This window comes from Equus quagga, chromosome 12 (assembly GCF_021613505.1).
Source record: "Equus quagga isolate Etosha38 chromosome 12, UCLA_HA_Equagga_1.0, whole genome shotgun sequence".
Taxonomy (NCBI): domain Eukaryota; kingdom Metazoa; phylum Chordata; class Mammalia; order Perissodactyla; family Equidae; genus Equus; species Equus quagga.
The window spans coordinates 85,095,408-85,105,462 of record NC_060278.1 but is presented as its reverse complement, the minus strand read 5'-3'; the positions used below and the strand labels follow the sequence as shown (position 1 = coordinate 85,105,462).

The window sequence follows — 10,055 nt, the reverse complement described above, 5'->3', positions numbered from 1 at the left end:
ATTTATATATAAAGCCCGAGGAAATGCAAACTCATCTATAGTGACAGAAAGTAGATCAGTGGTTTCCTAGGGATGTGAGAGGCTAGAGGCGGGATTACAAAGGACATGAGGACACTTGGGTTGATGGACATGTTCACTATCTGGATTGTGGTTATGGTTTCATGGTGTACATATATGTCAAAATCTCAAATTGTGTTTGTCAATTATAGATTTTATACACACACACACACTATACGTAAATACATGTACATAACATTCTTTAAAAAAAGGCAGCTATAGCAGTGGTTGGAAGAACAGGTTTTGGAGTCTGGCTGCCTCAGTTGACTACTACCCCAGCACCACTGGCATGGGACCCCCAGCAGGCTACTTCAACCACCTGGGGCCTCAGTTCCCTCCTCTGCGAAAGGGGACTAATATCAGGACATGCCTCAGAGGATGATATTGAAGATTAAATGGACTACAACACAGAAGTGTCTGGAACATGGCATGCATTCCATGGATGGTGATCAGCACCCTGCTCAGCAGAGGAAACAGGCTTGGAATTGGAGGGGGTGGGGTATATAGGCAACTGTTGTTTTTGTTTGCTTTGCATCCCTTACCGTGGGAAATTGCTCTTTCCTCATCACTCATTCCGAATGATCCTTGTGGGGCTGGAATTCACAGTATCCAATACCCTTGGAGTATGCAGCCCGTATTAGTACTCTGTCCCCCTGGATCTAGTGACTGGTCCAAGATGTGCAAACAGCAACCAAGCTGGGCACATCAGAGACTTTTCCTGGGATTCATCTACGCGGAATATACTGAACTAGGGAGGGAGGTGTCTTTTTCCTCTGGGTTTCCAAAATGGCTAATGTAAGCCTGGAACGATCTGTGCCGTGCCCTCCCCACTGCCCCCATAGGGAAGGAGACTGTTGATAATGGGACAGAGTGGGCAAGAGAAGCACAGTGGAGAACGGGAGAATCCTAAGGCTGTCCTTTGAGTCCCTGCAACCATCTAGACCTGAAGCCAAACCACTCCTTTTCTTGACGACTTACGCAACAATCAATTCCCCTTGGGGCTTAAGCCAATTTGACCTTTGTTTCTACTGCTCACAATTGAAGGAGTTCCATGACAGACAGGTCAAGTGAGTTGGCAGTAAAATATAAGAGCTGGGAATCTAAAACCAGGCCTCACCGCTCCCAAAGCTCACACTTGATCGCCGTTTCCTACTTGTGGGACCGGGGGCAAATGCCCATGATTCAGCATGGAGGGGCCGAGCAGACGGCAGAGGCTGCGACCTGCAGCAGGCAGGGGAACAGCAGTGGCCTGAGCCCTAGAAAGCCTGACGTGAGACTGAGCTTGGAGGGAAACCACTCAGCTCAACCATTTAGGGAAGCTGTCTCACCTCAGACCCCTAACATTTGCAAGAGCTTCAAGAGACATGACAACAGGACAACGGCATATTTATTTACAACTGGACCAAAAAAAGGCATACAGGCATTTTTTAATTAAAAATAATAATGATGATGATTAAAAAAGTCAGAAAAATCGATGATGTTTGAACCTTTTATGAGGAGTCCATTTCCCTACTCCCCCCAAAAAAGAGAATCTCTTAGGGAAAAAATCCAAGATTTGAATGAACGAAAGACTCCATCATCGTACTCTACTGCTTGGGTTCCCTTTTCTCCAACCTGATTCTTGGTGGACCCCGCCTGGTGCTGCAGAGTCACTGTGAGGCAAGGTTGAGAAGTTCACTGGTTTAACTGGCAGAGCTGGTAGGGGCTGCTGGGAGAGTCTGGGGGGTGAAGGGGGTGGGGTGTGTTCCTAGCTTAACCAGCATCCTGAGCTTTGTCTTGTGGTGGGAGTTCCAAAGGCGCTGCAGCAAGGGTGAGTGGCTGTTACTTAAACCCTGACCCCAGGGTGGGTTTGGTCTCTTGCAACTTAAGAGCAAACGTTTGTGACATGCACCAGTAGGCAAGGGGTTGGGAAGAGCGGGCGTTGATGGCGGAGCCAGGCCTGCCACATTAGCTCCCTCTTTCTAACTTGGGCTCCTTACCTACTCCTGGGAATTGGGGAAAGAATTGCGGAACTTACCTTCCATCCTCCTTCTCAGAAGCAGTTTTCTGGGTGTCCCCAAAAGGAGGTAAGAACTCAGATGGGAGGTGGAGATGGAGGGGATGGGTCTGGCTAAAAGAGCTGTGTATGGGCACTGAGGCTGGCGGATGTCAGGGAAAGAATGACTCTTGCCAGCCACCTAAAGGAGGGGATCTGAGGTCTCCAGGCCTTGCTCTGCCCTGGAAGTGGGGGAGGAGAGGGCCCGCCACGAGCAGCAACCCACCGAGGAAAGGGTTGGGGAGCAATCCTGAGGGGTGAGGACCCTCAGCGCACAGACACTTGGCTTGGCGCTGGAAATACTTGGCCCAGATCCAGGGTTTCTTGGCACGAAAACAGTTCACTGCTAGTCTCTTCTCTGGTCCAGCAAACTCCTACTGCTCTGAGCAGGCGTGATTCCTGCTGTCCTGGGGCACTTGGCCCCCAGTACTTCCAGGGGCTTTCCTTGTAGCAACCAAGACTTGGGCTCGCTCCCAGTGACAGGATGACTTGGAGGCAGCCCTGGGAGGAGGCTGGGGAGGAAAGAGGGGAGGCAAGGGGCTGGTAGAGGCTGGTTGGCACTGAGGATGCATGTCCGGGCTGGAGCTGTGCTTTGTTGTGGCATCAATGGCGAGGATGGGCGGTGAGAGGCTTGGAAACCTCACTGAAGCCCCAGAAGGCCCGGTGTTTCCTCTTCCAGTTAGTCGTGGGGTGGCCAACAGCCCTGAGGAACTGAGGTGGAGACAGTGACCAAAACCCAGTGTCTTGGTGGATTTATCCATCCTGGATCCATTTCTTAAAAAAACTAAGGAAAAAACCCCAAACCAAAATAAACCTGAATAAACAGGTCCGAGAGTTCCTGCTGGAGGGAACTTTTTTAGCACTGAAGAAAAAGCAACCCACAAAAAATCTCATCCCCCACAGAACTGGAATAAGATGATGAAGAAAAATGCAAGATGTATCTACAGGCCCTCCCACCCCTCACACAGCCCCAGGATCCAGGAACACTGTGCCAGGAGTTACATTCCAAATGAGCAGGAGTATTTTATTTTACGTGCCTGCAGTTCCCCACGCAGAGTGGCTTCCTGTCTGTGGACGGAGTGGGCCTGGCCATGGTCCACTCCCATCAGTCTATCTTTACAGCAGCGTAGATCTTGCGGACAAACATGTAGGCTGCATAGAAGCCGATGGTGCCCGTAAGGAGCCAGAAGGACAGGACCATGAGGGCCGTGTAGCCAAAGTAGAGGAGAGAGGGAATGAACTCGACGATGTCCAGCTGGGGCACGAGCAAGGGAGAGAAGAGAGGGGTAGATGCTTAGCGCCAGCCTGCCATGGCCAACTGAGTCCCCCCACCCCGCAAACTGATCTTGTGGTGAAGCTGAGCCTGGCAAGGGGAAGGGCTTGCTCCACGTGGGGCTCAGAGCCACGGTGAGTCTTCATTGGTACCAGGGCCTGCACATCATCTTGGATGCTCACAACCACCTATGGTAGGTTATTAACCCATTTTAGGGGAGTGAAACAACACCCAGCCAGGAAGTAAAAGGAGCTGGGATTTGAACCTGGGGCTAGGGGGCTGGGAGTCCAAGGCCCAACTCCACTGAGCCAGGCCACTTCTCGTGGGGGTAGGGGTCTTCCTGGGGAAGGGCCTGGAGGTTCACTGGGAGACAGGTGTGACATCAGGGGCCAGAGCCAGAATGCCACAGGGAGGAACAGTCACAACTATGTCACTTCTTCACCTTCCCCAGTCCCCAGAAGAGCAAAGGGATACTCCTGGATGGCTGGAGGAGCAGTCAGGGAGTCGGGGAGAGGAGAGAGGCATCTAGAGCTCCCAGCTTAAGAACCAGAGCGCCACCACAAGCCTGCCTCAGCCTACAGTCCTCTGCCCTCAAGAACACTTCTGCCACCTTTGTTAACATCTTTCGGGGAGTTCTATCTTGGAGCATTCTGGACTCCTTTGTAGAGTCAGAGGCCTGGGCAGGGATTCTAGGATCTGTGCCATGGTGCTATTTGCCAGGGCAAGTGGAGCTAATCTGGAAGCGTGGCATCAAGACCTGCCCAGCACACCAGGGCCCGAGTTGGGGCTGTTCTAGGGCTCATGGGCTGATGCGGTCACCAAATTCCAGAAGCCCAGAAGAACAATAAAGGTTAGTGTTTGAGACTCTCTCCCTAAGGCCAAATATCCTCAAACTGGGGATGAAGGCCACATTTTCACGCTTAAACCCCCATCTTGCCTTATAAGCTTTCTCATGGCTTATAGGTGAGATGGGGTGATGGTGACGGGGGGGGGGGGGGGAAGGGGACAGAGTAGGGGTAAATCCTCCTGTGGTAAAACCAGGAAAGGGACGAGGCAAAAAGGCAGCACTGGGAAGACCCATAGAGTTTAGACAGGCCGAGGCTGCCACTTTACAGACAAGGCTCTGCGGCCAGAAGAGATCTTTAGGGCAGAGAAGGAAGACTGGGGCAGAGGGAGGAAGGACAGGAGGCTGTGGCGTGCCCCCGGGGGCAGTGTTGGAGGCTACGATAGCTTGGCTTTGTTTGCCCAACACTGCTTTCTGTCTTCCTTCTTCCAGGTGTCTTGGGGCACCCACTCCCTACTCCGTGGTCCTGTTGGGGCTGTCAGTCCTAGTGCAAAACCTAAGCTAGTCAATCAGAATACACCATCCTACTGGTCCTGAGGAACGGTGAGCGACGGCATGTAACCCTGGCCATGGAGTGTCTTCCCTGGGAGTGATAATATGACGGCAGAGGAAAGACATTCTTTTAGCTCTAGGACCTTGAAGCTGAGAAAAGGAGGACACTAGGGCTGCCACTGGCCATCTTTCTACTTTGTGGAAAGATCCTGCCTGCAGACTGAAGCCAAGAAAACACACACAGAGCTGAGGCGTGGACAGAGATGCTGACGTCATTTGAGGTGCTGGCTCTGACGGTGCCTGAAGCTACAACTCCAACTTCTTAAACTTTTTAGTTATATTAGCCAATACATTCTCCTTTTGCTTTAGCCAGTTGGAACTGGGTTCTGGTCATTTTCCACTCACAAGAATTCTGATTAGGATGGGCTGTGGAGGAGGGAAATTAGATTTTTTCTTGATGATTCCAGGAATAAGACTACAGTCTGAAGATGAGAGCTGGGGGAGGCAGATCTCAGTCTGAATCAAGGAAGACCTTGATAGTAACAGAGCCATCCAAAGAGAATGGAAGTGTCTTCTGTCACTGCGCGTGCTAAAGCAGGCGTCAGCAAAGCTTTTCTCAAAGGGCCAGCTATAAACTGTTCAGGTTTTACAGGCTAATATGGCCTCCGTTCAAAACAATTAAACTCTGCCATTGTAGTGTGAAAGCAGCCATAGAAAATATGTACATGAACAGGCATGGCTATGTTCTAACAAAACCCTATTTACAGAAACAGGCTCGCTGGCCCTGGGCTACAGTTGGCTGACCCGTGAGCTAGATGATCACTTGTCACTGTTGGAGAAAGGGGGGCACAGTTAGCACACTGGAAGCAGGGGTGGAGCACCGCACCAAATGATCCTTACAGTCCTTTCCAACCTGACATATTTGGGAAAGGGCATTCCAAGCTTCAACCAACCGACACAGGACTCCAGTTTGGAGACCCAAAGTACAGCGAGTGAGACCCAGTCTTCAGTGCTAGCCTCAGAGGTGGGAGGTCCAGAGAGAGACCCCACACTCCTCTCAATGGCCCATCCGGTTTATGTGTCATGCATGAATCTACCAAAACTGCTATGAGGACCTGGCTGTATTCTTGGTAATGCCATTCTGTGGGGACAATGAGCTCTGTGAGTGTACTTGAGTTCCTCAATTTGGATGATAAAGTCTATTGCAGCATTTTCTGCTTTTATCTTTATCAACTCTCCTCATCTACTTTCTTTATTCTTTCATTTTATTGTTTGTTTTTTCCAGCTTTTTGAGGTGAATACTGTATTATCAGTCTCTCTTACTTCCTATTAAAAGCACTGTCAGGTGACATATTTCCTTTAAGTTCTGCTTTGACTGTGTCTCTCAGGTTTTGCATACAATATTCTCAGTGTCATTTATCCTGAAGCTTTTCGCTTCCAAACATATAGAGCAGAGATTCTCTCTTTCCTAAAAAGATGCATGTTCTAGAGCAGAAACAGTTCTAGAATTGCTTTGGTCTTCCCCATTCCTGTTGGGAAAGCAAGATTCAGACACATGGGCTTCCCCCCAGCACCCTCCTCTCCACCGTCCTGCCCCAAAAGGGCTAGGGGGCCCCTGCATGCAGGGTGGTACCTTGTTAACAAAGTAAAAGATGGCATAAACCAGGACGTAGAATGCAGATCCCCCCGAGACCAGGAAGTTCCTCCACCACCAGCGGTAATCCTGAGGAGGAGACAAAGAAGAGTCATTGCCATCTCCAGGCAGAACCTCTTCCTGCCAAGCTTTGCCGTTGCCTGAGGAACTGAAGATTCTGGGTGAACACAGTAACATTTGGGGTGGTGGGAATGTTTTATATCTTGACTGTGATGGTGGTTACACAACTGTATGCATTTCTAAAAACTCAAAGAACTGTAAACTAAAAAGGGTGAACTTCACTGTTTAAAATTATACCCCAATCTAAAAACATCAACAATAAAAGAACAGTACTAACAACTACTAACGTTTCTTGAGCAAATGCATACCATGTGCCAGCCAGCATTCTAAGTGCTACAAATGAATCAGCTCAATCTCATCCTCGTAGCAGCCCTCTGAGTTAGGTCCCAGTGCTATCCCTGTCACACGAGGAAGAGAGGAAGGCAGCGAGGTAAGCAACTGCCCAAGATCCAGAGCTACTGAGGGAGGAGCCAGGGTTTTAGCCCAGGCCATTTGTCCCAGAGCACTTGTTCTGCTCACTCTCCTAAGAGTTAGTCCCCAGAGGGAGGGCAGGTCACTCAATCTGCATCAGCTGTTGGGGAAACCACTACTCGAGTAGACTTAGTATTGACAAATCTACTGTCCCTTTCATCAAATCGAGGTGACTTCTCCACACAATTATGCTGTAAGGTAGGGATCATTAACTCCAGTCTAAAGTTGAATAAATGGAGGCTAGGAGAGGCGAAGTGACATACTTGCCCAAGACCTCACGGCCAGAAGAGGGGGGACCACATCGGAAATGCAGACAGCCTCACTGACCCGTTCAATGCTCCCCCCACCCACAACTCCTGGGCCCATTTCCCTCACCTCTGCACACAGCTGGAAGTACACCATGACGATGCTGATTTGTGAACAGGATACCACCAGGATGATGAAGACGAGGAACAGGAAGCCAAAGAGGTAATAGAACTGATTTTCCCAGATGGCCTGTGGACACACCACAGCTGGCCTTCAGCTAGCCTGCCTCCACTCAGTGGCCCCTTCCCCTGCCACACCCTGCCACCAGGGCAGGAATGGAGATAGCATCATGACACCATTGGGGTCTGTGGGCCTGGCATGTGGCTCTGACTGGTCCCTTATCCCTGGAGCAGAGGGTGAGCCAGGCTGTTCTTAGGGAGGGGCTGAGGTATGGCTGACCCTGTGATGGGGGGGCCCCAGCCTGAACTCAGCAGCTTGTGGAAAATAATGAACGGCTCTGAAGAGCCCTCCTGCCAATTTTACCCTGGCACCCCTGGGACAGGAGTAACCATCACAAAAACAGTTACAATTTAACAAACAGTTTCTGAACCTCAAGCACTGCACCTTTTATAGACATGAGTGCAATCCAGCCTCACAATAACCCTGAGAATTATGGATCATTCCCCCTGCTTTCCTGAGACTTCTGAGTAACTAGACAGGTAAAGATGTGCCCGAAATCAAAGCAGATGCCACAATGATAATGGTGGTGACTGACCGCAGTAATACCGAAGTGGCTTCTATTTACTGGACCCTTGCCACACACCAGACCCCGGACACATGGCATATCTCATGTAACCATCCAAGATGTCCTGAGGGGCGAGACTGGTATCTCATTTCAAGGTGAAGCATGGGAGCTCCAAGAGGTTACACGGCCCACCTGAAACTTCACAGGCTTAGGAGGCAGAGCACCTAAGAGGAGGGGGAGGGGTCAGACTAACGTGGGAGAAGGCTGGCTGTGTGAGGGGCGGGGGAGCAGGCGGCGGCACTCACACTGAAGATGAAGAACAGCTCGATGAACATGGCGCCGAAGGGCAGGATCCCAGCCATGAGAATGCTGCGGCAGGAGGGAGGGGAACGATGTGAGGAGACCTAGGTCATTGGAAGCCCCAGGCTCCGCCCCAAGCCAGAGCGAACGCGAGTGCTTACACAGCTGTGCTGGCTCCTTCTTTGGGTATGCTTTTGTACCATTACGGCCTCTAGAGAGGCAGGCAGGGTGGGCACCCTTCTCCCCATTTTATAGATGGGGAAACTCAGGTAGAGAGGTGGGGTGACTTGCATGAGGTCTGAGTGGTGGTCTTAACTTGTCTTACCGCATCTTTCCACTCTTCCCCTCCCCTGTCCTGGTTCCTAGGTCAACACCTAGTCTGGCTACAACTTGGTCCTCTGCATCTTACAGCATAGCTAAGCTCTCATGAAGTCTACTGGAGTCAGCCGGAGCTGGAGAACACCAGTCACAGCACCCCCGGTGGGAGGGCATCTCTTCCACATCCTCCTAAGGAGATGGCTCAGGGCACTGTTGGCCTCGCCCACTCCAGAACTCCCCGGCCTTGCCCGTGCTGGAGACTCACCCCACAAATCGGTTCATGTACCACCGCTGTTCAGGGATCTGCCGGGGAATCTGGTTGGTGCGCACAGGGTTGTCATATGGCTGCTTGCGGAAGCCGAAGTAGTAGCCCAGGTAGACGAGGGGCAGGGAGATCCCAAACCACATGCACAGCAGGGCCACCATGGTGGGGAAGGGCACCTGTGGACACAGCGCCATGAGGCTCCTCAAGGCCTGGTGCCCAGGCTGGGGGCTGGGTAGGAAAGAGGGGGGCCTTCTGGGATCCAGGGAAGGAGGGGCACAGCAGGGCCACCACGGTGGGGAAGGTCCTGCACACACATCCTCCACAGGGCTCCTGGCCAGAACACCTTGGGGCTGACCCAGTCCTGGGGAAGAACCGAGGGCAGATGGAGGGCCATTTGAGCTATGAAGTGAAGAAGGAACCACAGCACCCCAGACGAGCCTGTCATCCCGGGAGGAAGAGGGAAAGAAGGCGGAGGAGGAGACTGAGAACAGGAAGGGCAGATGAAAAGGCCAGAACCAAGGAAAATGATGCATGGTATGTTAAGTGAAGAAAGAAGAGAAAAGACAAAACTGCACAGATAGTGTGTCCCCAATTTTGTTAAAATAAAACATCACCATATACTACTAAGTGAAACATGCAGGTTATAAAACCATATGTATAGGATTCCATTTTAATAACACCACCCCAATATTTATATGTATACGTGCCTAGAGAGGCCCATGCCAACAAGTGAACAGCACTCCCTCGGATGGGGTATGGAGGAGGAGAACTGACTTTTCGGTTTCTTCTTTATCCTTTTCTGTACAGCATTAGGTTTTACAAGAATCATGCAAAATGGAAGAAATGATTTAATATATGTAAAGCTTAGAATAGTACTTATTCCAAAGTAAGCACCATATAAATGTTTGCTACTATAATTTTATAACTTTTAAATTATACATCATTCCATTTTAAACCTATCTTAAAAAAGTAAAAAAGACTGTAAAAACATAGAGTAAAGATCTACATAGTATTTATGTCTGGGTGACTGGATTATGGGTTATTTCTGATTTCTTTCTTAACTTCTCTGGACTTTCCACAAGTTCTACAATGAGTGTTTACAATGAGCAGTTGGCGATGGAAGGAAAAATGTTGAAAGAGAGAAGGAACACAGGTATAAAAAAGAGGAAGTCAGAGGAAGAGCACGGCTGTCTGTCCTGACGGCGGCTTCCTGGACTGCCGCAAAGAACCCAGGCCTCCAGCCACACTTGAAGCCTCGCCCAAGGACCTTTAGTGGGCACCTGCAGGTGGAGGGG

General features: G+C 50.4%; 1 protein-coding gene across 2 annotated transcripts in view; it reads right to left on the bottom strand.

The window, feature by feature from the left end:
• Window positions 1–1,426: 1,426 nt before the first annotated feature.
• The window catches only part of TM9SF4 (transmembrane 9 superfamily member 4), a 52,851-nt gene continuing 44,222 nt past the window's right edge, over window positions 1,427–10,055 (bottom strand). For both annotated transcript variants that reach the window (XM_046678793.1, XM_046678794.1), the window contains 5 exons: window positions 8,761–8,936; window positions 8,183–8,246; window positions 7,262–7,381; window positions 6,335–6,424; window positions 1,427–3,347 (listed from right to left, as the gene is read on the bottom strand). In XM_046678793.1, the coding sequence (XP_046534749.1) occupies window positions 3,198–3,347; window positions 6,335–6,424; window positions 7,262–7,381; window positions 8,183–8,246; window positions 8,761–8,936 (600 nt within the window). In that variant the 3' untranslated portion in view covers window positions 1,427–3,197. The remainder of the gene's footprint in view (window positions 3,348–6,334; window positions 6,425–7,261; window positions 7,382–8,182; window positions 8,247–8,760; window positions 8,937–10,055) is intronic.